This window comes from Salmo salar, chromosome 21 (assembly GCF_965601325.2).
Source record: "Salmo salar chromosome 21, fSalSal1, whole genome shotgun sequence".
Taxonomy (NCBI): Eukaryota; Metazoa; Chordata; class Actinopteri; order Salmoniformes; family Salmonidae; genus Salmo; species Salmo salar.
Window position 1 is genome coordinate 23,424,746 of NC_138311.1, and position 26,774 is coordinate 23,451,519.

A 26,774-nucleotide genomic window follows, 5' to 3' on the forward strand; every position below is an offset into this window, starting at 1 on the left:
TGTCTAGTCCTCAGCTATTGTAATGAGGACACGTTCCTAAAGTGGCTGCTAACTCCCTTGCAGTCGTCGCCGGCAAGTGTGTGTGTGTCATATCCCCTATCCCCAGACAGGCTATATCCAGAGAGAGAGAAACAGAGAGAGAGAAACAGAGAGAGAGAATGGGAGAGAGAGAAACAGAGAGAGAGAATGAGAGACAGAAAGATATCCATATCCCCTATCCCCAGATGAGCTATTGTAAGAGAGGGTGACATCGGTGGCGACACGAGGCAGCTGACAGGGAACATGACACAGGAGTCCACTTGCGGACACGACAGCAATGTGTGTGTGTGTGTGTGTGTGTATGTGTGTTTGTACTGGTAAGTGTGTTTGAGTGATGATTCACTGTTGAGGCATCAGAGGGTGTGCATGTGTGTTTGTGTATGTCTGTGTGTGTGTGTGTGTGTGTGTGTGTGTGTGTGTGTGTGTGTGTGTGTGTGTGTGTGTGTGTGTGTGTGTGTGTGTGTATCTGTGCAATGGAAAGTGGTCACATCACAGGCAGGCCATCACCTCTAGATGAGGATCAGTAGGACACAAAGAAAAGGGTCAGCCATGTTCTGTAGCGTGGTGTTCTTCTGACAGACAAACACACAGAAAGGATGGAGCCCGGAATCATTAGTAATTAACAAGATCACTCATTAGGGCTATGATACTGTGTGTGTGTGTCACTGCTGTTAGCCTGCTGAGAGCTCAGGGAGCTAACGCTAGTCTCAGGCGAGGTTACTCATGTGATTAATGTGCGTGTGTGTGTGTGTGTGTGTGTGTGTGTGTGTGTGTGTGTGTGTGTGTGTGTGTGTGTGTGTGTGTGCGTGCGTGCGTGCATGTGCTTGTGACTAACCCTGAGATTTCAGTGCTAACAGTGGGATTGACCAGCCTGACTCCTATCACAGCAGGCGCAAGGCCACAGACTGGGAGTTAAACTACAGGCTGTAGATTACAGTAGAGAATACAAAGCCTGACTGTGACACGAACTATAGTATATAGACATCAGCTCCTTGAACAGGATAACATAACTTTATTGTTTTCTAAACTCCCTTTAAGTGTATGATTTCTCCCCTCTCCCCTCACATCTTCCCCTTTCCTCTCCTCCTCCCCTCTCCTCTCCTCCTATCCAGATGGTGTTGCTGGCTCGGTGTGAGGGCCACTGCAGCCACACGTCCCGCTCCGACCCTCTTATCTCCTTCAGTTCGGTGTTGAAGCAGCCCTTTAAGAGCACCTGTTTCTGCTGCAGGCCCCACACCTCCAAGCTGAAGGCTGTGAGGCTCCGCTGTGCCGGAGGAACACGCATCACCGCCACCTACCGCTACATCCTTGCCTGCAACTGTGAGGAGTGCAGCTGAGCAGAGAAAATAACATTTTACAACACTTTAGAACTCTAGAAACGCTAGAACCGGCTCTTTGAGAGTTTCTATCCCTGTGAGTCTGCAGCTGTAAGGAGTGGAATCCTAGAACTCAAGAATTTGAAGAACCCACACCTTTGTAGAACCCATGAGTCTAGACCTGACCTATGGAACAAGACAGTGTTTTTGTCCCTGTATGATGATTCAAGCGCCCTAACTTCTCCCGCTGGCCTTCATCTGCAAGTAGTGGAACCCTTAGCACCCTATCGAACTCTAAAACCCGTGAGTCTAGGCCCAACCCATGGACGCATATAGAACCATTATGCCTGTTGGCGATAATGACTTCAGCGCCCCAACTGCTATCTGACCATAAATGTACAAGGAGAGGAGCCCTGGACTATTGGAACAGGGATATTGGGGAGGGGAGGGGGAGTTAAGAACCATTGAGGAACCCCATGTACAATTTCATGGTTCTACTTGTGTTTCTAGGCCTGACAGAGAACCTTAATTCTCGTGACTCTTTGTCAAACTGCTTTTTTAAAATCCTAAATTCACTACCTATCAGTCTGGATCCAACTGCAAGACTCTGAGACCTGAGTTCCTGTTCCTCTTCCAGTGGCTCAGTCCCCAACCTAACACCCATTAGGAACCCTGATCCCCAATTCTGTGGGTCTAGAACAAGCAGAACAATCACTTCCTCAAGGTTCCCTGAAGGAGTCATTTCTGCTGTGTGATGTGATTCCCCCGGATCCCATACAAGCCTCCATTCCCTCCCATAAATTTAGACCCTAAACAACTAACTGCTTTTTGGGTTTCAGCCAACCTCTCACCACTCATTACAGGCAAAAACAACACAAATGCACACACTCACATCCACACACACATCCCCTCTCTTACTACACACACTCTCTCACCAGTCATCCATCATTACAGGCATCAATAAACACATGGTGCCAATGTCATAAAAACCCACCAGTGCCCAACAACACAACAACAAACATTAAAGGCCCAAATCAGCCATTTTTATATTAATCTCAAATCATTTTTAGGTTAACAATTAAGTACCTTACTGTAACAGATTAACATTAAAATGGTCAAAAATAGCTTTTTAGCAAAAAACTATTTCTCAAGCTAGAATTTTGCTAGGACTGTCTGAGGGTGGTCTGAGTGTGGAGGGGGAAACTGTTATTGGCAGAGAGGTTTTGAACTTTCTATGTTGTTGGTCTATTAACCAATGGGGATGTCACCATGGAAAGCCCAAACTCCTATCCATTCAAACCTGCTGATAAGGTTCCGTGTAGATTGTATTTTCAACTAGTAACTATCAGGAAATAACACTGATAACACTTTTTCACACTTCTACAGTGTTAGTTTCAACAGCTGTTGTACAATATGATATGAAACACAGGTAAAACTCAATTTTGACTGCACTGGGCCTTTAAAAGCAGCATGAGACAGAACAGGCCATGTATCCTACAATATATGCTGTATGTGTATTAACTGTTTTTAACTGCACCGGAGCCCTGGCTCCTAGCCAGACCATAAATATTTAGCACACTCAAACCCAGCCTTTCATCTATCTGTGTAAAACATGACTCTCAGAGGATAGACTCTTACAAAATGACTGGCAGCAGAGAGGCTGCAGAGTGGAGTATCCGGAGGGACATTCTGTTGATGGGAAGCCATTTTGTGGAGTTGCATACGCTCTCTAAAGGGAAATGGTCTGTCAATGCTTATGTTAAATACTCTGTGCAACTGACAATATGGTTGTTGTTGATGTTGAAACTATTAATATTATTATCATGCCAGAGTTTATGATTACTGACATGTTTTGTTATCAGTAAGTATTACTACTTTACTAATGATGTAATTACGATACAAGGGGTTAGATACTTTGAGAAAGGAAACTTGTACGGCTTGTGCTGCTCACCAGTCACAATTGAAAAACATCATTTTGACTTACTCTGGATATGTGCATGTTCCTCTTTAGTGCATTTAAGACAGTCCCAAACCATTGAATTTATCAGAAGTCAACTAGTGTATCTAGCAGGTTACGGTATGGGGGAGGGTTACATTCTGGAATAGAGTGGAATGGACACAAACACACAGGCGCACACACACACACACACACACACACACACACACACACACACACACACACACACACACACACACGCACACACACACACACACACACACACACACACACACACACACACACACACACACACACACTCCTCTGAAATGCCTTTGTTCTTTGCTATGGCCTCAAACTGTACCCTCCCCTATGAAATCATACAATTTACTGGTCTGAGGACTTTTTAATGCAGCTCTCCGCTGACAGCACCACTGGCTGCTTCACACATGAACATAATAAAACACTCTTCCTTTGTTTCTAGAGATTGATCTGTCCCTCACTGGTTGTCTCCTCTCTGTGTGTCTCCTTCATCAGCACACGCACACAGTTCCATGCCGTGAACCTGGGGGTATAATTATGTGGGGATTGAATTGACAGCAAGACAGAGGAGCAACATAATGCTTGTCACACTGACGCTAACAATGTTCTTATGGCTGCCCTAAAAGTGGCATATGAATGAGCTGTTTGGCAATGCAAGCAGCCATGATCACACACACACATACACACACACATTCACACACAGTGCTGCAGTTCTAATAACAGAAACAACACGCGCACATGTCATCATCAAATATAGAATTCATTTTAGCCCCTCCAGGAATTCTTGGGTTGGAATGTTTCCAGGTGGAGACAATAAGGCACATATGGTATTTTCATAACCCTTCAAATCATTGATTCATATTACAATCTTTGACTTTTTCCTCACAACGGTGATAATCATAACCATTCAACGTTCAATAAAAATCATACAAAGGAAATTATCATTCACAGCCATATGTTTCAAATTGGATGATGACTTCACATCATTCTGTTCACTGTGATGCTTTTTAGATGGTCCAAGACACAACAGGATCCATTTGGCCTGGCGCTGCAGGGTTGGGTTGTTGGATCCAACATTTTATTTTGAATCATATAGCGCATTTGGACACAACCAAAGATCTTTATATTAGGCATGAAGATCAAAGGTACTATAGTGGTGAACTATGCCAGGTAAAAAGTGGATGTGGTAAAATGAGTGAATGTGTTGGGTATACAGTGCATTCGGAAAGTATTCAGACCCCTTCCCTTTTTACACATTTTGTTACGTTACCGCCTTTTTGTAATTAAAAAATCCTCATCCATCTACACACAATACCCCATAATGACATCACAATACCCCATAATGACATCACAATACCCCATAATGACAAAGCAAAAATCGTTTTTTAGAATTTCTTTAGCAAATGTTTTACTTATTACGTATGTACATAAGTATACAGATCCTTTACTATGAGACTCAAAATTGAGCTCAGGTGCATCCTGTTTCCACTGATCATCCTTGAGATGTTTCTACAACTTTATTGGAGTCCACCTGTAGTAAATTCAATTGATTGGACATGATTTGGAAAGGCAGACACCTGTCTATATAAGGTCCCACAGTTGACAGTTCATGTCAGAGCAAAAACAAAGCCATGAGGTCGAAGGAATTGTCCGTAGAGCTCCAAGACAGGATTGTGTCGAGGCACAGATCTGGGGAAGGGTACCAAAAAAAATCTGCAGCATTGACGGTCCCCAAGAACACAATGGCCTCCATCATTCTTAAATGTAAAAAGTTTGGAACCACCAAGACTCTTCCTAGAGCTGGCCGCCCGGCCAAACTGAGCAATCGGGGGAGAAGGCCCTTGGTCAGGGAGATGCGATGACCCTCAACACAGGGGCACCTCAGGGGTGTGTGCTTAGTCCCCTCCTGTACTCCCTGTTCACCCACCACTGCATGGCCGCGCAAGACTCCAACACTATCATTATGTTTGCTGATGACACAACAGTGCTAGGCCGGATAACCAACGACAAATGAGAGCCTATATGGAGGAGGTCAGAGACCTGACAGTGTCGTGCCAGGACAACAACCTCTCACTCAACGTCAGCAAGACAAAGGACCTGGTTGTGGACTACAGGAAATGGAGGGCTGAGCACGCCCCCATTCACATCGATGAGGCTGTAGTGGAGAGGGTCGAGAGCTTCAAGCTCCTCTAGTTCCACATCACTAAGGATCTAGAATGGTCCACAACACACACCAACACAGTAAAGAAGAGGACATGACAATGCCTCTTCCCCCTCAGGAAGCTGAAAAGATTTGGCATGGGCCCTCTGATCCTCAAAAAGTTCTAATGCTGCGCCATGGAGCATATTGACTGGCTGCATCACCGCTTGGTATGGCAACAACTTGGCATCCGACTGCAAGGCGCTACAGAGGATACTGCGTACGGTCTAGTACATCACTAGGGTCGAGTTCCCTGCCATCCAGGACCTCTATACCAGGCGATGTCAGAAGGCCCTATACATTTTCAAAGACTCCAGCCATCCAAATCATAGACTATTCTTTCTGCTATCGCACGGCAAGTGGTACCGATGCAAGTCTGGAAACCGACAGGACCCTGAACATCTTCTACTCCCCAAGTCATAATACTGCTAAATAGTTAGTTTAGTAAAAGTTAAATAGTTAACCAAATAGCTTCCCTCATTATCGGCATTGACCCTTTTTGCACTAACTTTTTCTACTCATAACATACGCTGCTGCTACTGTTTATTATGTATCCTGCTGCCAAGTAACTTTATTCAGCATCGACTCGGTACTGGTACCCTGCGTATATAACCAAGTTATCGTTACTCACTGTGTATTTATTATTACTTTTATTGTTACGTGTTATTTTCTCTCTCTGCATTGTTGGGAAGGGCCCGTAGGTAAGCATTTCATTGTTAGTCTACACCTGTTGTTTATGAAGCATGTGACGAATAACATTTGATTTGATATACAGTGGATCAATAGGAAGATAACAGGTGGAATGCTGAATGTGAGAGAGAAGATGGATTGAGTTATATTATTAAACTTGAGCAAAATAACCTGCATTTATATTATTTCTCGAGTTACAGAAGATATGGTACAATTCTCTTCATTACAGTAGAGCATCAACCTATCCATCACCATCATCTGTAGTTACTGAAAATATACAATCATCTTAAATTGTATTTCCAGTATACAGTCAACAAGAAAAACAAGTTACAACCCGCCCTCTATAGCTCAGTCCAGAAACAACCCTTTGCCTCTTTATCTTATGTTTTTGTAGCTCTGAAGGAGATATTAGAGGTGTAAGCGATATGACAAAGCTCTCCTAAGTTCATCGGAAGGCTTAGAGTAGCCATCCCCAAACATATTGCTTACACCTCTCTGGTCTTTTCAGAGCTGGTAACACCAAATCTGTATAGGGATATGGGATATTTTTGGACTGGGTACTTGTATTGAATCCTGTTGTTCAGAGTAAAAGGTATTGTGGGACATCATCGCCCTCTGTTGGACCATTGGAATACACACAACTGTTGAATAAACTACACTCTCAAACATTGCCTGCAGTTTTGGGCAACTCTGTCCATTACAGTTTTTCTCAAATGCTAAAACACAATATCTGAAACCTTGCTCCATTTCCTGAAAACATTAAACACAAAACCTCATCTTCAAGCACTATTTACATAACCTCTGAATCCTCTCGCAAAATGAAACATTCGCCTCAAAACAGTTTCACCTGTGTTCAAAATCAAACACTGCTCTCAAATCATAAACAAAGTGATAAAATGATATACACTCTCAAGCAGTCAGTAAACAATACACCGAAAAATAGAAAACACATTGTTCAAAACATACAATTCTCAGGGAGAAGTACATTTTTAATCTAAAAAAATATTCACATTTTCCGTCATTGTCTTTTGATGAACGAAAACATGTTCTAACATAGTAGCTCAAAATTGATCAGAAATTACTACTCTGCTTTGCTCTTTGCAATTTTGTTTTTTGTTCTTCCTCCTCCTTGTACCCCTATTTTTACAGTACTGTACCCTGCATCTCTCAAACTTGTCCTTTGTCTCTGTGATACTGTAATTCTTGTTCTTTGTTGATATGAACCTGCAACCAGTCAAAATCTATTGAGCAGTCAGTACTGTTAATAAATGGAAAGCACAATGTTCAGGGCCATACAATTTGTCCATTGTACAGTATACAGCCTACAATGCACTGTACTACAGTATACAATACTAAACGGGACAAAAATCAAAGGAGTAAACGTGATCAATGTGCTTCTTCTTGTCTTTGGGCTGGGTCAGGCCAGAGCACTTCGTCGACATCACAAGCAATATTGTCCCTCCTGAGGCAACGGGGGAAGAAGCCTCTTGTGTGCCGTATCCAGCCCTGACATGATTCCTCACCTATATTACCACAGGCTAAATCCATGGCTTGCAGCAGATTTACTCTGGTGTAGGGTTGTCTACACTTTCCATCTCCAAGAGGAGAAAAACTCCTCAATCGGATTCAGGAAAGGCGAGTATGGAGGGAGGTACAAGTTCATAAACTGCCCATTGATGTTAAACCATTCCCTTACCTGAGCAGCTCCGTGGAAACTGACATTGTCCCATACTATCACATAGGTGGGAATGGGATTCTAATTTAGCTCTTGACCCTGCTGCTCTTGAACCTGCCGCTCAAATAAAATATCTCTTAGATTGGCAATAAATGTTAGAAGGTGCTGGGTGTTATATGGCCCGAGTGTAACAAGGTGATGTAGAACACCATGGTTGCTGATAGCAGCACAGATTGTGACATTGCCACCTCGTTGACCAGGGACTTCAACAATGGCCCACTGTCCAATGATGTTTCGGCCTCTTCTTCTCCTCTTTGTTAGATTGAAGCCTGCTTCATCGACAAAGATGAACTCATGGGGTCTGTCCAAGGATTCCAAGTCAAATATTGTCTGTGTAGAAATACAATATACTGTATGTAGGATTTTGTAAGTCGTACAGAGACAGTGCTATACTGTAGAGTACAATTAGGCCTACTGTATGCACTTCTGATTCACATACATTGTATGTACTGAAGAGTAATGTCATTCACATAGTATGTGTTAGTACTGTAGACAATCTGGATTAAAGTAAATGTTTCTGAATGTACACTTACTTGCACATACTGAGCTCGCAGTTCTTTCACCCTTGGTGAGTTGCGCTCAAAAGGTACTCTGTATACTTGTTTCATTCGGATCCTGTCACGATGGAGGACACGGTCAATTGTGGAAATGCTCACACTATCGATTCCCTGGAAGTGTGTGTTGTCTTGTATCACTCGTTCCTGGATTTCTGAGTCGTATTGCATTATCTTGAAGGACCATGCCAACTATAACGGCCTCTTGCTCCCGAGTGAATATAGCTGTCCTTCCACCTGCATGTGGCAGCCTTGCAATTCTACAAAAAGTAGTTGTGCAGTTACCAAACATATTCATGCAGTACAATACATACAGTGAATAATTTTACAAATGTCTATTGAAACAGCTGCATATAGTGTAATACAGTAAATTTGCAATTACAAAAATACAGTAGTATACTGTACCTGTTCTCTTCTCTGAATGTCCTTACTATGGTGGACACAGAAAATCAGCTCAAATTGGGTTGCACTCTAAGTCCTGCTTCCCTCATTGTCAGTCCATGGACAAGAACATGGTCTATAACTGTTGCTCGAATTTCATCAGATATTTCTACTCTTTGTCTTCCTCTTCGTCCTCCTCTTCCTCTTTCTTGCCCTCCTCCTCCTCTTCCTCCTCGTCGCCCACCTTGCATACGCACTCGTCCTCTCGCATTGTTTCTTCTATCCATTCTCAGACTTTCTCCTTCCCACCAACAACCTGTTTGCTCTCTGAACTGGCTTATATTGGTTGTGTTGCATCATTTGAAACAGGTTAAATCAATTTTGAGTGGTTGTGTTCAATCAATGACATGTGTTCTCTATTTGTATTTGATTGTTGCCACTTGTGTTTACCAGTATGGATGACATGTGCATTAGAGTGCAGAATGTGTTTTGAGAATGAGAATGTGTTGAGAGTTTTGCCGAAAAGTCTAAGTGAGATCTGCAAATTGTGTTTTACCATGTGAAATGGTTTAAGGTATTGACAACAGACTGCATAATTAGCTAAATGAGTCCAGGCAACTGAGAACTTTGTTCAGCCAATGGGTTTTAGTGTTTTAGCAATTGAGAAAAACTGTAACTAAATCTAAATCCTTATACAATATTTCTGGATCATTTTCTAACTTTACTATGGTCTCACTGGAATTGATCCCCAACTCTGACAGCTACATTCTATCTCCTCCGTCTTTGCATGTCACAATGGTTTGGTATACTCCTACTGTATTTCTACATCAACCCAAACTAAAGACTTCTACTCATCTATCTAACTACAACCAACCCAGCCGTCTACGGCATAAACTATTAGCACCTCTACACATTCTCAGTAAACAGTGATAGCTCACCTGAAAGGCAATTGTATTGCTCTTTTTACATACCGTAATTTCCGGACTATTAAGCGCACCTGAATATAAGCCGCACCCACTGAATTAAAAAAATATATATTATTTTGAACATAAATAAGCCGCACATGTCTGTCTATAAGCCGCAGGTGCCTACCGGTACATTGAAACAAATGAACTTTACACAGGCTTTAACGAAACATGGCTTGTAACAAAAATAAATAGGCTTTAACGAAACACGTCTTGTAACAAAAATAAATAGGCTTTAACGAAACACGGCTTGTAACAAAAATAAATAGGCTTTAACGAAACACGTCTTGTAACAAAAATAAATAGGCTTTAACGAAACACGGCTTGTAACAAAAATAAATAGGCTTTAACGAAACACGTCTTGTAACAAAAATAAATAGGCTTTAACGAAACACGGCTTGTAATAAAAAAATGAGCAGTAAGCTTTAGTTGTCTTTTTGCACTGAGTCAATTCCTCACGCTGCTGTTTCCAACGTCTTATCATCGACTCATTAAGACCAAGCTCCCGTGCAGCAGCTCTATTTCCTTTTCCAACAGCCAGATCAATCACCTTCAACTTGAAAGCTGCATCATATGCATTTCTCCATGTCTTTGCCATGATGAGGGTGACAAAATGTTTACTGTAATCTCAATGATGCGAAGTTTGAGAGCACTCGATTTAATCTAAACAGTAAACAAAAAAGTTGTTTGACCTTAACCCGTTCGGCAATTTCATTGGTCTAATGAAAGCTTCATGCCGCCAAAAAACTGAACACGTCACAGAATGTGTTTTTTTGGAAAAAAAATTGAAAGCGGGATAAATCCATATATTAGCCGCGTCATTGTTTAAGCCGCGATGTTCAAAGCGTGGGAAAAAAGTTACGGTTTATAGTCCGGAATTTACGGTAATAAATGTCTAATACGTGATGCATTTATCATAATTTGCATTCTAATAAAAACAATGAAAACACCTCGCAAACGGGACAAACCAAATGATTTCCATGCATCACCTAGATATATAGTATCTTCATTTGATTATATTCTCACAGCAGGAAAATAATTCTGCAGCAACAGGAAATGTGAATTATTGTGTGGATTATAATGAAAGGACATTTTTGTAGGGGTTGATACATTTTTTGTTTGGGCAAATCAAGTCTGACATTTTAAAGTGGAAATTATTCATTTTAGAAGCCTTTTTTAACCTTGAATACACTACAAGTTTGAATTTCCTGCCATCCAGGAAATTTCCTGCAACAACAAGGAAATAAAAAGTAAGATCCTACATCTATGCTAATATTTTATCACTAGGCCTAACCCAGAATGAAACAGAAATCTCTGGAGGGGGGGGGGGGGGGGGGGGGGGTGTAGCCATATGTGCAGTGCTTGACTTGGATTGGAGTACTCATGGACTGAAGTATTCATTTTCGGTTCCGGTACTGTTAATACTGGATGGCCTTTCTGTAGAATATTATAAAAAGTATATTGACATTCCTGAGTTTATAAGGAAGTGCATTGGAGATGTTGTACCCACTATGACTATTAAAACCTACCCTAACCAGAAACCGTGGATAGATGGCGACATTTGCGCAAAACTGAAAGCGCGAAACACTGCATTCAACCATGGAAAGATGACTGGGAATATGGCCAAATATAAACAGTTTAGTTATTCCCTCTGCAAGGCAATCAAACAAGCAAAATGTTGGTATAAAGACAAAGTGGAGTCGCAATTCAACGGCTCAGACACGAGACGTATGTGGTAGGGTCTACAGACAATTACGGACTACATAAAGAAAACCAGCCACGTCGTCCGTGACGTCTCGCTTCCAGACAAACTAAACACCTTCTTTGCATGCTTTGAGGGTAATACAGTGCCACCAACGCGGCCCGCTACCAAGGACTTTGCCCCCCCCTCCTTCTCCATGGCCAACGTGAGTAAGACATTTAAAAGTCTTAACCCTCGCAAGGCTGCCGGCCCAGACGGCATGCCTAGCCGCGTACTCAGAGCATGCACAGATCAGCTGGCTGGTGTGTTTACGGACATATTCAATCTCTCCCTATCCCAGTCTGCTGTCCCCACATGCTTTAAGATAACCACCATTGTTCCTGTACACAAGAAGGCAAAGATAACTGAACTAAATGACTATCGCCCCGTAGCACTCACTTCTGTCATCATTTGAGAGACTAATCACGTATCATTTCACCTGCCACCCTAGACCCACTTCAATTTGCATACCGCCCCAATAGGTCCCGCAGACAAAGCAATCGCCATCATACTGCACACTGCCCTATCCCATCTGGACAAGAGGAATATGTAAGAATGCTGTTCATCGACGACAGCTCAGCATTCAACACCATAGTACCCTCCAAGCTCATCATTAAGCTTCAGGCCCTGGGTCTCAACCCTGCCCTGTGCAATTGGGTCCTGGACTTTCTGGCGGGCCGCGCCCAGATGGTGAAGGTAGGAAACAACATCTCCACTTCACTGATCCTCAACACTGGGGCCCCACAAGGGTGCGTGCTCAGACCTCTCCTGTTCTCCCTGTTCACCCATGACCGTGTGGCCATGCACGCCTCCAACTCAATCATCAAGTTTGCAGATGACACAACAGTAGTGGGCTTGATTACCAACAACGACGAGACAGCCTACAGGGAGGAGGTGAGCGCACTCTGAGTGTGCTGTCAGGAAAGCAACCTCTCACTCAACGTCAACAAAATAAAGGAGATGATCGTGGGCTTCAGGAAACCACAGAGGGAGCACCCCACTATCCACATCAACGGGACACCAGTGGAGAAGGTGGAAAGTTTTAAGTTCCTCTGCGTACTGATCACAGACAATCTGAAATGGTCCACCCACACAGACAGTGTGTGGGTGGACCATTTTATGTAGGCGCAACAGCGCCACTTCAACCTCAGGAGGCTGAAGAAATGTGTCGTCACCTAAAACCCTCAAACTTTTACAGATGCACAATTGAGAGCATCCTGTCGGGCTGTATCACCGCCTGGTACGGCAGCTGCACCACCCACAACCACAAGGCTCTCCAAAGGGTGGTGCGGTCTGGACAACGCATCACCGGGGCAAACTACCTGCCCTCCAGGACACCTACAGCACCTGATGTCACAGGAAGGCCAAAAAGATCATCAAGGACAACAACCACCCAAGCCACTGCCTGTTCACCTTGCTACCATCCAGAAGGTGTGGTCAGTACAGGTGCATCAAAGCTGGGACTGAGAGACTGAAAAACAGCTTCTATCTCAAGGCCATCAGACTATTAAACAGCCACACTGACACAGAGAGGCTGCTACCTACATACAGACTCAAAATCATTGGCCACTTTAACAAATGGATCACTAGTCACTTTAATAATGGCACTTTAATAATGTTTACATATCTTGCATTACTCATCTCATATGTATATACTGTATTCTATTGCATCAGCCTGTGCCACTCAGTCATCGCTCATCCTGTCACGACTTCCGCCGAAGTCGGTTCCTCTCCTTGTTCGGGCAGCGTTCGGCGGTCGACGTCACCTGTCTTTTAGCCATCGCCGATCCACCTTTCATTTTCCATTTGTTTTGTCTTGTTTTCCCACACACCTGGTTTACATTTCCTTCATTACTTGTCGTGTATATAACCCTCTGTTCCCCCCATGTCTGTGTGTGAAATTGTTTATTGTCAGGTTGGCACGCTTCCGGCTGGTGTTGTTTTGTACCTGTGCTTTGTGGCAGCCGGTACTTTGTACTTGGTTGTGGTACTTTTGTAAGTCGCTCTGGATAAGAGCGTCTGCTAAATGACTTAAATGTAAATGTAATGTAAATGTACTTTGTGCTGCCTCACTTGTTCTTTGGGCATTTGTTTTTGTGACGCGATTGCGTTCTGTTCAAATGATTGCCTCAGTAAAGTGCTTTGTCCACTGATCTCTGCTCTCCTGCGCCTGACTTCCATGCACCAGCTACATCTACCACTTGACACATCCATATATTTAAATGTACATATTCTTATTCCATCCCTTTTACTTAGATGTGTGTGTATTAGGTAGTTCTTGTGGAATAGTTAGATTCCTTGTTATATATTACTGCACGGTCAGAACTAGAAGCACAAGCATTTCGCTACACTCGCATTAACATCTGCTAACCATGTGTATGTGACCAATAACATTTTATTTTATTTGACAGTGGTTTACCAGGAGGCATTTAAAAATGGATCCCTTCCGAACACCTTTAATGAGGCTTTGATATCACTGATTCCTAAAAAGGATAGAGATACTACAGAACCTGGACATTTTAGAACTATCAGCCTCCTTAATGTGGATTGTAAGATTCTTACTAAGAGCCTTGCGATACGCTTAGAGAAGGAACTACCTAATATTATACATAGTGACCAAGTAGGATTTATTAAGAACAGGACCTCAACTGATAATATGAGGAGGCTCTTACATCAAATGTGGTTAAACCGCTACAGCTGCTGTCTCCTTAGATACTGAGAAGGCATTTGATAGGGTAGAGTGGGCTTTTTCCTTTAGAACCCTAGAAAAATTTGGTTTTGGCCCTGACTTTTGTATATGGATAGGGGTCCTCTATTCCAATCCTAAAGCAGCAGTACTTACGATGTCTACTTTTTTTTTTGTATTTCTAGAGGCAAAAGGCAGGGTGACTTGCTCTCCCCTCTCCTGTTTACCAAAGTTTTAGAGCCTCTTGCAACAATGATAAGGACAGATACAGAAATTAGGGGTGTACATGGAGGAAAAAACAGAAGCTGCTTATGTATGCAGATGATATTCCACTGCTGGTCTCTGATTCTCTTCAGTCTGTACCATGATTACTTACTTGTATTGAATCATATTCTAGTATGTCAGGTTACAAAATGCAATGGGTCGGAAGCAATGCCAAATAATGGCATATGTATTCTGGAAATGTTACCCCATTTAATGTCAAATGGGTTCCTACTGTGATGAAATATTTGGGTATTAAGTTGAACTCAAATTTGGAAGAAGCGATGGGACAACATTTTTAGCCACTACTAGTCAAGATTAAGACCAATTTAGAAAAATATCAAACTTTCTTTATGGGGAAAGATCAACATGATTAAAATGGTTGTGGTCCCACAATTTAAACATATCTCTGCAATGTTACCTATGAATATTCCAGACCGTTATTTTAAACAATATGACAAATTAACAAAAAACTTTGAGGGATAGGAGAAAAAACAGGATTAATATGAAGAAGATGTGCTTACCAAGGGATGTAGGAGGCTTGGCTTTACCAGATGTTAAATTGTAAAATGTATAATTTGAAATGGCTAAATTGGTGACGCGTTGGGGTAAAGGGGATGCTGGCTTGGATTGGATAACAATAGAACGGGAACCAAGTTATCCTTTCACCCCTGTTGATACTCTGTTACATAGTCTTACAGGGGAGAGGTCTGTTGATACTCTGTTACATAGTCTTACAGGGGAGAGGTCTGTTGATACTCTGTCCCAGTCTTACAGGGGAGAGGTCTGTTGATACTCTGTCACAGTCTTACAGGGGAGAGGTCTGTTGATACTCTGTTACATAGTCTTACATGGGAGAGGTCTGTTGATACTCTGTCCCAGTCTTACAGGGGAGAGGTCTGTTGATACTCTGTTACATAGTCTTACAGGGGAGAGGTCTGTTGATACTCTGTCCCAGTCTTACAGGGGAGAGGTCTGTTGATACTCTGTCACAGTCTTACAGGGGAGAGGTCTGTTGATACTCTGTTACATAGTCTTACATGGGAGAGGTCTGTTGATACTCTGTCCCAGTCTTACAGGGGAGAGGTCTGTTGATACTCTGTCACAGTCTTACAGGGGAGAGGTCTGTTGATACTCTGTCACACAGTCTTACAGGGGAGAGGTCTGTTGATACTCTGTCACACAGTCTTACAGGGGAGAGGTCTGTTGATACTCTGTCACAGTCTTACAGGGGAAACTGTTGTTACACTCAAAAGAGGTGTGGAGAACAGTACACAAGATATGTGGAATTTCACATCTAAAACAAGAATACTCATCATTGTGGCACAATCAGTAAGGGGTGCGTAAGGAAGGAAACTCCTGCACCTCAGATTCCTGGAGCGGGCCAGCCACCACCGGCCTGAGGAGAGACACATGGAACGAGGGGTTAATGCGGTAATCGGGGGGAAGCTAACCTATAACATACCTCGTTCACTCTCCTCAGGACTTTAAATGGCCCAACAAACCGCGGACCGAGCTTCCGACAGGGCAGGCTGAGGGGCACACCGGGGCCTCACTGCGGTGATGGTCTGCGCCAACTTTCTGGTGCAGCACGGTGCGCTGAAGATGGACACGGCGTCCCATGTTTCCTCAGCGCCGGAACCAGTCATCCACCGCAGGAGCCTCGGTCTGACTCGGATGCCAAGGAGCCAGAACTGGCTGATACCCCAATACACACTGGAAAGGAGAGAGGTTAGTGGAGGTGTGTCGGAGCGAGTTCTGGGCCATCTCTACCCAGGGCACGAACGCTGCCCACTCCCCCGGCCGGTCCTGGCAATAAGACCTCAGAAACCTACCCACATCCTGGTTAACTCTCTCCACCTGCCGTTACTCTCTGGGTGAAAACCTGAGGTAAGGCTGACCGAGACCCCCAGACGTTCCATGAACGCCCTCCAGACCCTCGACGTGAACTGGGGACCCCAATCAGACAACATATCCTCAGGCACCCCGTAGTACCGGAAGACATGAGTAAACAGGGCCTCCACAGTCTGTAGGGCCGTAGGGAGACCGGGCAAAGGGAGGAGACGACAGGAGTTAGAAAAACAATCCACAACGACCAGGATCGTGGTGTTACCCTGTGAAGATCGGTTATGAAATCCACCGACAGGTGCGACCACGGCCGCTGTGGAACGGGTAAGGGTTATAACTTACCTCTGGGCAGGTGCCTAGGAGCCTTACACTGGGCGCACACCCAGCAGGAGGAAACATAAACCCTCACATCCTTAGCCAAAGTGGGCCACCAGTACTTCCCACTAAGACAGCGCACCGTCCAACCGATCCCAGGATGACCAGAGGAGGGTGACGTGTGGGCCCAATAGATCAGCCGGTCACGGACTGCAGACGGAACGTACAGACGCCCAGCTGGACACTGAGGGGGAGTGGGCTCTGCACCTGACGCCCGCTCAATGTCCGCATCCAGCTCCCACACTACCGGCGCCACCAGGCAAGAGGCGGGGAGTGGGATCCATGTGCTGCTCCTGTGTCATACTGCCGGGACAGTGCGTCAACCTTAACGTTTTGGGAACCTGGTCTGTACGAAAGGGTGAAAACAAAACGGGTGAAAAACATGGCCCACCTTGCCTGGTGAGGGTTCAGTCTCCTCGCTGCCCGGATGTACTCCAGATTGCGGTGGTCAGTCCAGATGAGAAAAGGGTGTTTAGCCCCCTCAAGCCAATGTCTCCACGCCTTCAAGGCCTTGACGACAGCCAACAGCTCCCGGTCCCCCATGTCATAGCTTTGCTCCGCCGGGCTGAGCTTCTTCGAGAAGAAGTCACAGGGGCAGAGCTTCGGTGCAATACCCGAGCGCTGAGAGAGTACCGCTCCTATCCCAGCCTCGGACGCGTCCACCTCCACTATGAACGCCAAAGAGGGATCCGGATGGGCCAGCACGGGCGCCGAGGTAAACAGAGCCCTTAGTTGCCCAAAGCCCTGTCCGCCTCAGCCAACCACTGCAAACGCACCGGTCCCCCCGTCAGCAGTGAGGTAATGGGAGCCACTACCTGACCAAAACCCCGGATAAACCTCCGGTAGTAATTGGCAAACCCTAGAAACCGCTGCACCTCCTTGACCATGGTGGGAGTCGGCCAATTACGCACGGCTGAAATGCGGTCACTCTCCATCTCCACCCCTGAGGTGGAAATGCAGTACCCTAGGAAGGAGACGGACTGTTGGAAAGCTGTAACCTATAACAGGTCATGCTCCAACAGTCAACCAAGCACCCTGTACACCAGGGACACATGCTCGACGCATGTAGCGGAGAATATCAGAATGTCATCAATATACACCACTACACCCTGCCCATGCAGGTCCCTGAAAATCTCATCTGCAAAGGCTTGGAAGACTGATGGAGCCTTCATCAACCCGTACGGCATGACGAGGTACTCATAATGCCCTGAGGCAGTACTGAACGCCGTCTTCCACTCGTCTCCCTCCCGGATACGCACCAGGTTGTAAGCGCTCCTGAGATCTAGTTTGGTGAAGAAGCTCGCCCCGTGCATTGACTCAATCGCCGTGGCGATAAGAGGTGGTGGGTAACTGTACCTCACCATGATTTTATTGAGACCTCGATAATCAATGCACGGGCGCAGACCTCTATCCTTTTTCTTCACAAAAAAGAAACTCGAGGAGACGGGTGAAATGGAGGGCCGAATGTACCCCTGACGCAGGGATTCAGAGACATATGTCTCCATAGCCACCATCTCCGCTTGCGACAGGGGATACACGTGACTCTTGGGAAGTGCGGCGTCTACCAGGAGATTTATCGCACAATCCCCCCGTCGATGGGGTGGTAATTGAGTCAGAGCCAAATCGGCATATTTGGGGGGGATGCGCACAGTGGAGACCTGGTCTGGACTTTCCACCATAGTAGCACCAACGGAAACCTCTACACACCTCCCCGAGCACTCTCGCGACCACCCCGTGAGAGCCCTCTGTTGCCATGAAATGGTGTGGTCACAACGAGCCAACCAGGGAAGGCCCAGTACCACGGGAAACACAGGAGAGTCAATGAGAAAGAGACTGATTCTCTCCTCATGACTCCCCTGCGTCACCATGGCCAGGGAGATAGTGGCTTCCCTGATTAGGCTCAGACCCCAATGGTCGACTATCCAGAGCGTGTACTGGGAAAGGTCTAACCACAGGAATAATGGGGATCGCTAAACTAAGAGCGAGCGCCTGATGCTGGGAAATTCAGGAAAACAAACAGGTACAAACAGTTGGACAACAGAGGACTCTGGATGAGAGTGGTGCAGACTCACCTGGGGTGACGCCAGAGTGCCCCTGCCTGCTGCCTCAGCTCCCAGAGGGACCAACCTGGCACCGACCGGCAGTGTGCCCTCTGCGGCCACAGATGGTGCACGAACTGGAACCCCCTCCGGTCTCCCTACGCACCGCCCCTCCCAGCTCCATAGGTTCAGGAGAGGGGGTGCGAGGAGATGGAACCACCAGACCCCGATCTGAATGTCCACGGGTAGCCAGCAGGTTGTCCAGCCGGATGGACAGGTCCACCAGCTGATCCAACGTGAGGGTGGTGTCTCTGCAGGCCAACTCCCGACGGACGTCCTCACGCAGACTGCAATGGTAGTGGTCGATCAGGGCCCCGTCGTTGAAGGCACTGGAGGACCTCCCTGTCTCTCCCAACGGTCCAGGGTCTGGATAACTTGATCCATGATGGCACCGAGATGGTGGATTACTTTCGCTTGCTCCTGGATGCGCTCATTGACCCCTATACCAGGGGCACCTGTTCCTGCTGACTCCATAGCAGGTCGGGAATTCTGTAAGGGGTGCGTAACTGGTGGCAGGGAAGTCAAACGCAGGAGAGCAGAACTTGGTGAATAGCCGGAGCAGTTTAATATATAAAAGTAACGGCATCCAAAATAACAAACACATGGGTACAAAACCCGTAGCGCACCAGTAACACATAGCACGAGTACTTACAAATAAACAATTCCTGACAAGGACATGGGGGAAACAGAGGGAAAATATACAACATGTAATTAGGGAATTGAAACCAGGTGTGTGTGAAAACAAGACAAAACAAATGGAACATGAAAAATGGATCGGCGATGGCTAGAAGACTGGTGACGTCGACTGCCCGAACAAGGAGAGGAACCGACTTCGGCAGAAGTCGTGACACAATCCTAGGCTAAGGACATGAAAGAAGTCTGTGTACTGGAAACAGTGGCTAATGAAATGAATTCATACTATACCCTAGGTGATCTGTAAAATGAAGATGTTTTAATGTCATACTCAGATTTGGTACAAAAATATGATGTGGGAGAAAAGGAGCATTTCTGGAAATATTTACAATTGAGAGAATGTTTGTTAACCGGCTATCAACAAAATCCAGGAAAGAACCCAATTGCAGAGAATTTGGAATTACCCAAACATAAAGCAGCCATTCTTACTCAATATTTAGTCATCTGCAGAGTAAAGACTGTAAAAACCTCAGAACAATATGGCAAATTGACCTTAAGTGTGAAATTGAGGAAGATACCTGGTTGAAGATCTTGTCCAGCTCAGGGAGGAACATAAGGGAAGCCAGCGGGAAACTTTCTCAATACGAGATACTACATAGGTTTTATTGGACCCCAACAAGGCTTCATAAGTTATCTGTGTTGGAAATGCCAAAAAGACACTGGGACATTTTTACACGCAATATGGGAATGTACATTAGTGCTACCTTTCTGGAAGGATGTTTTCAAATATCTGGAGGAATGGTTAAAGTTAACAATTCCAGTTTCACTGAGAATGTGTAACATTCGTCGTATTGAGTGGCCCAAAACGCAGCGGGAACGTGTATATTCATCTTCTTTATTAGAAGGAAAAACACAAACAAAATACTTATCCAAACTAAATGACGAAGACAGTCCTGTAAGGCTATACACAGAACAACTACCCACAAACACAGTGACAAAAACCCCTACTTAAATATTACCTACAATTAGAAGCAACGAAGAACAGCTGCTTCTAATTGAAGGCCAAACCAAAAAACCTGAACATAGAAATAGACTAAATAGACACCGACATAGAAATATACTAACATAGAACATTGCCCAAAAAACCCCGAAACACACTAAATAAGTTCAGGAGTAAAAATGTGCTCAACAAGTCACATAAGTTTCATGGACTCACTCTGTGTGCAATAATAGTGTTTAACATGATTTTTTAATGACTAACTCACCTCTGTACCCCACCATACTGTAAGGCAAGGTCCCTCAGTCGAGCAGTGGATTTCAAAGACAGATGCAGCCACAAAGACCAGGGAGGTTTTCCAATGCCTCGCAAAGAAAGTCACCTATTGGTAGATGGGTAAAAATATAAAAAAGCAGACATTGAATACCATTTGAGCATGGTGAAGATATTAATTACACTTTCGATGGTGTATCAACATACCCAATCACTACAAAGATACAGGCGTCCTTCCTAACTCAGATGCCGGAGAGGAAGGAAACTGCTCAGGGATTTAACCATGAGGCCAATGGTGACCTTAAAACAGTTACAGAGTTTAATGGCTGTAAAAGAGAAAAATGAAGATGGATCAACAACATTGTAGTTACTCCACAATACTAACTTAATTGACAGAGTGAAAACATTCCAAAACATGCATCCTGTTTTCAACAAGGCACTAAAATAATATTGCAAAAAATGTGGTAAAGCAATTAACATATTATCCTGAATACAAAGTGTTAACACTGGTTCCAGTGTGTATATGGTCCCACTCTTTCAATGTTGATTCTAACACTGGAGAATTTGCTGTGCAGCATGGCACTTTACTAGCTTAAACCATATGGGATCTAACTCAGATTATATGATTAACCACAATATACCCATTATGGATCATATACTACACTGTACTGGACACTCGCTAAGGACACAGATCTCTGCCTACGCACTCTCTATATTCTACACTACACTGCTGTGTACTGCACAACATGCTCATTGTTATCCCCCATGAAAGGCTAGTATAGCGGTAGGTCAAGGTCCCCAGACACCTCAACTAGTTACCCCAGAGATCTACAGTCACTGTGAGGCCAGGGCTGGGCCAGGGCTAGAGAAAGGGGCTCAGTTAGCTGGAGATTGTTTTGGACCCCATGGCAGTGTAAAAGGTTCATAATCTGAGAGTAAAAATTTCATTTATTCCGTGTTTTGATTACCAAATATTTCCACAAAGGGGCAACATAAATGACTAAATCCAAATTGTAAATAGATTTATATGGGCAGCTGTAGGCCTATATAGCCTATGATTTACAGTATGAATAACAACTTATAAATGTATCACACATAACTTAACGGTGTCACTTAGCTCATGCTTTGCTATCTAATTGCTATCATGTTCAGTCATGAAGACTAATGTTCAGTCATTACTTGTCCATGCATAATAATGCATCTATAATGTTAGCCTTTCTGTAGTGACCATTGACCAATGTCTGGTCACAGGTGAAAGACTTTAAACTGACCCTCCATAACCTGGCATACTTGATACTGCAACACATCAACACCTGATACTGTATCATGCATACTGTAACTGTAATCTTGTTTTACAAGATTAGTGGCTACATGTGCAGGATTGCAAAATAACACATTGCTACTAAGCATGCAATCACACTAGCCTATCTCAGTATATAATGTCCAAATCATATACTACAGTAGACCTAGCCAATTGGAGCAGGTGTCGTTCTAGGACAAAGAGCATGTACGGTCCCTCTCTCACCCCTGACATCAGAATAAAATCATGCAGAGTAGGCTAGGCTGCAACCCGTAGGCGGAGTCGGCTCAAGTGGGCCTGTCTCCCCGCTTTTAATACAGATGCGATCCTCTGTCCGCCTGGCGTCCAGCACCGAGCGAGGCGAGCAAACGGCAGGCTGTGGACGTACAGAGAGAAAGAGAGAGACCGGCAAAACAACACCATGACAGCACCGAACACATACGACGTTATAGTGATCGGAGGAGGAATATCAGGTACGTGCAATTTAAAGGGAAGCTTCCAAAGAATTTACTGCGGTTAGTAAATAGACTACTGGGAATATTACAATAGACTGCGAGGAACGGATCGATAGGAACTCGGGGTGATATGATATTGTACGAATAGTAGCCACATCGCTTTATGTAAGTGGCCAACTGTTGCAGCACAAATGTGCAACACTGTAGCCCACAAGTCAGACAATAAATGTGCGCTGTTATTGTAGAGGCATATAGCCTACATTGGCCATGATTGAATACGTGCTATTCTTAATCAATACGGACTTACTGTGCAGTTTCAGTTCATCTGCATTTGCTTTGCTTGTAGATAGTCTCTTCCGTGAAGCTGCATCGACTGATAACATGTCGCTTTATAGTAGGCGTGTCCAAATGCACATGTTGCACCATATTGCTTTAATATTGTAACAGTGGTTACAATTTAACAACTGGAGCATCTTTGTTCGTGCTATTCTTTGCAGTCATGCACTTGATATGATGAACATGCAGTATAGGCTATATGACATTTGACTTTCCGACTAGGGTTGCTGTAGCCTAATTCTCCACATCACAGTCACAAACTTTAAAAGCCTTATTTTACCTTATACAGGGTTGGTAAGTTACTTTCTAAATGTAATCTATTACAGTTACGTGTTACCTGTCCAAAATTCATTTGGTATGTTGTAGTGGTCTCTGACCTGTGTTTACACTGGCTCAGGTGGAGCGAATTTAAACTTGACCCTTTTTTCAATGCTGAATTGAATGACATTGAGAAAACTGAAAGGTGGTTTAAAATGCTTCTAAAGTTAGTCATTTCCATTTTAAAATGTCAGACTTGATTTGCGCTAACAAAAAAAATGCATCAACCCCTATACACATTTCCATTAATTATAATCCGTACAATAATGCACATTTCCTTTTGCTGCAGGATACATTTCCTGCTGTGAGAAACTGGTCAAATGAAGATCCTACACCTGTATGCAACAGGTGTACATCTTATTTGTCATGTCAGCATTTCACACAACTAGCAGTCACAGTTTGCCTGATATGTCATTGCCTGAGATGTCATTTGAGTTGCTGATCATGATTTCATCTCATCTCACACATAAAGCTGTGTCCTGATTTGAACTCTAACCCCACATAATGCATACGGCTAGCCGGTGGTGTGGCATTTGCTGTGTGTAAATAGCTGTATGGGTGTAGCCTCATAGAGGGCTGTACAGTCCCAATAAAAATCAAGTCTGCCTTATAAGCATCAATGCTATGAGGAAGCATCCACTTAAATTGGGATTGCATATAGAATACTGTAACAGCAATATTAGCTATATTATATATAGCGGACGTGAGTCAGGCTCACGGTTTTATGATGCAGTAGCCCTGCCTGCGACTTTAAAATCACTGTCACCTTCAGCCCAACAGGGAATTTTCTCTTGGTAAAATGGTTAAGAAGTTGTTTTCTCCTGTGGGAAAGCAGGGTTTAGGTCCTGCCCGTGACATGAAAATAATATATATTTTTATTGTCACCTAAGTGCAATGAAATGTGTTGTATTACAGGGTCAGCCATAGTAGTACGGCACCCCTGGAGCAAATTATGGTTAAGTGCCTTGCTCAAGGGCACATTGACAGATTTTTCACATTCTCTATGCAGCTGGAGAGAGTATATCTCCTCCCACATGGAATATGTTGGATTAGCGCATTCAAATATTGTTGCCAATGAAATTGTGCAAAATAATGCTTATAGTATGCTATGGCTGAATCAATGTCTGTAATCATGTGCCATCCAGTGGAGGCTCCTCAGAGGAGGAAGGGGATGACCATCCACCTCAGTGGATTTTATATATTTTTTATTGTAAAACATTAAAAAAGTTATCCTTTTAAGATAAAACTACACTAAATATAATCACGTCACCAAATAATTGATTAAAACACACTGTTTTGCAATGAAGGTCTACAGTAGCCTCAACAGCACTCTGTAGGTTAGCACCATGGTGTAGCCAGAGGACAGCTATCTTCTGTCATCCTCTGGGTACATTGACTTCAATACAAAACGTAGGAGACTCATGGTTCTCACTCCCTTCTATAGACTTACACAGTAATTATGACAACTTCCGGAGGATGTCCTCCAACCTATCAGAGCTCTTGCAGCTTGAACTGACATGTTGTCCACCCAATCAAAGGATCAGAGAATGAATCTAGTACTGAAAGCATAAGCTACAGCTACCTAGCACTGCAGTGCATGAAATGTGGTGAGTAGTTGACTCAAAGAGAGAGAAAGTTGAACAGTTTTGAACAAATTAATTTATTCCAAAATGATGTAGAAACAAGAGAAAGCTAGATAGGGGCTCCCGAGAGGCGCAGCGGTCTAAGGCACTGCATCTCAGTGTTAGAGGCGTCACTACATACCCTTACTAACTGTACACTGTAAAGTTACTGCATGATTGTAGCGAGTGACAACAATGTAGGCTGTGTGTAGCGGTTATGATATGGTTGGGCTTAGAACGTTTTTTTGTTGTTGCCTGGTCACATACAGCTGATGTGTTGTGCATTGAAGTCTACAAGCGAAGGGAAAAGGTGAGAGGAGGAGAGTGCATAGATGCGAGAAGGAATACAATTTGGTAGCTACGAATGTGAATTGTATTTACGCGTGATCAGTGATGTATTCATTCATCCGATTCTGTTGAAAAACGTTTCTTAAACGGAAGCAAACGGAACCAAACGGGCATAAACATACCTGAATTTGACCAATAGAAATTCTCGTTTGCAACTATTGAACTAAGGATTACACACTATATGCAGGCAAGAGTGTGAAAGGCGGTATTGAATGTATCACTGTCTGTCCATGCATCCCTGTCTGTCACCTCAAATGTTTCTCTCGACCTGTGTGCATCTAAGTTGTAAACTTTCCTTCATAGGCTAGATTGTATCAACCTCATGATGGCTATAGGGAAAATGAGTGTATCATGTAGTAGCCTAAATCTATGGATGTTACGTTGAGCTGGGTGAATGGAATATGAATGACAGTCATCCAATATGCTGTAAGAGAAATAAAGCCATGTTCATTAAAAAAAAATTGCGTCCTCCCTCATCTTAAACGGCACTGACTGTCACTGGGGCCTTCTAAGTCTGACTCCAGACTTGACTAGGTTGAACCCATTTTATTTCTACAGTTTTAGAAGCTGAGTGGTGAGTAATTTTTCACCTTTATTTAACCAGGTAGGCTAGTTGAGAACAAGTTCTCATTTGCAACTGCGACCTGGCCAAGATAAAGCAAAGCAGTTCGACACATACAACAACACAGAGTTACACATGGAATAAAGAAACATTCAATCAATAATACAGTACAAAAATCTATATAAAATCTATATACAGCATGTGCAAATGAGGTAGGATAAGAGAGGTAAGGCAATAAATAGGCCATGGTGGCGAAGTAATTACAATATAGAAATTAAACACTGGAATGGTAGATGTGCAGAAGATGAATGTGCAAGTAGAGATACTGGGGTGCAAAGGAGCAAGATAAATAAATAAATACAGTATGGGGACGAGGTAGATTGGATGGGCTATTTACAGATGAGCTATGTACAGGTGCAGTGATCTGTGAGCTGCTCTGACAGCTGGTGCTTAAAGCTAGTGAGGGAGGTAAGAGTCTCCAGCTTTAGTGATTTTTGCAGTTCGTTCCAGTCATTGGCAGCAGAGAACTGGAAGGAGAGGCGGCCAAAGGAAGTGCTACGGGTGGGTGCTGCTATGGTGACCAGTGAGCTGAGATAATAAATAGTAAGTAAACTCTTTTCTTTCCTGGAGACAAAACAAGAGGCGTCAAATGTCTTGGTTGAGGAAGTGTAACACAGGGCTATTACAGGTTTCGACAAGTGGAACCTGTGTTGAACCGAGTTTGGGAAACATTGATTTAGGCCAGTCAGTGCTTGCAGACAGTCAATAAGAGCTCAACTCCTAATAGGACAGACCATGTTAAATATCTGGATTAAAACCAGTTTATCAGCCGCTACACCAATGTTCCTGTTAGTGAATCACATACTATCGTTTCAAATCCAATATAATCATATTTCCATACTACAGCCTAATGTATCAGTTATGCTAAATGTTGTTAAGGAGAGGTCTTTTGGCTTGTATGTGAATGACTATGATTAATAAATGAGAATTCCGTAGAGAGGGTTCCGTAGAGAGGGTTCCGTAGAGAGGGTTGTCTCAGGGTTGAATTGAAGTGGAATAGAG

General features: G+C 43.9%; 2 protein-coding genes across 2 annotated transcripts in view; both read left to right on the top strand.

Annotated features, from left to right (window-relative positions):
- The window catches only part of ndp (norrin cystine knot growth factor NDP), a 29,844-nt gene extending 26,066 nt beyond the window's left edge, over positions 1 to 3,778 (top strand). Inside the window, exon 3 of the mRNA XM_014164471.3 lies at positions 1,152 to 3,778. Within this exon, the coding sequence (XP_014019946.1) occupies positions 1,152 to 1,376 (225 nt within the window). The 3' untranslated portion in view covers positions 1,377 to 3,778. The remainder of the gene's footprint in view (positions 1 to 1,151) is intronic.
- Positions 3,779 to 22,256: 18,478 nt separating this feature from the next.
- Positions 22,257 to 26,774, top strand: part of mao (monoamine oxidase) — a 51,766-nt gene continuing 47,248 nt past the window's right edge. Inside the window, exon 1 of the mRNA XM_014164473.3 lies at positions 22,257 to 22,544. Coding sequence (XP_014019948.1) covers positions 22,493 to 22,544 — 52 coding nt within the window. The 5' untranslated portion in view covers positions 22,257 to 22,492. The remainder of the gene's footprint in view (positions 22,545 to 26,774) is intronic.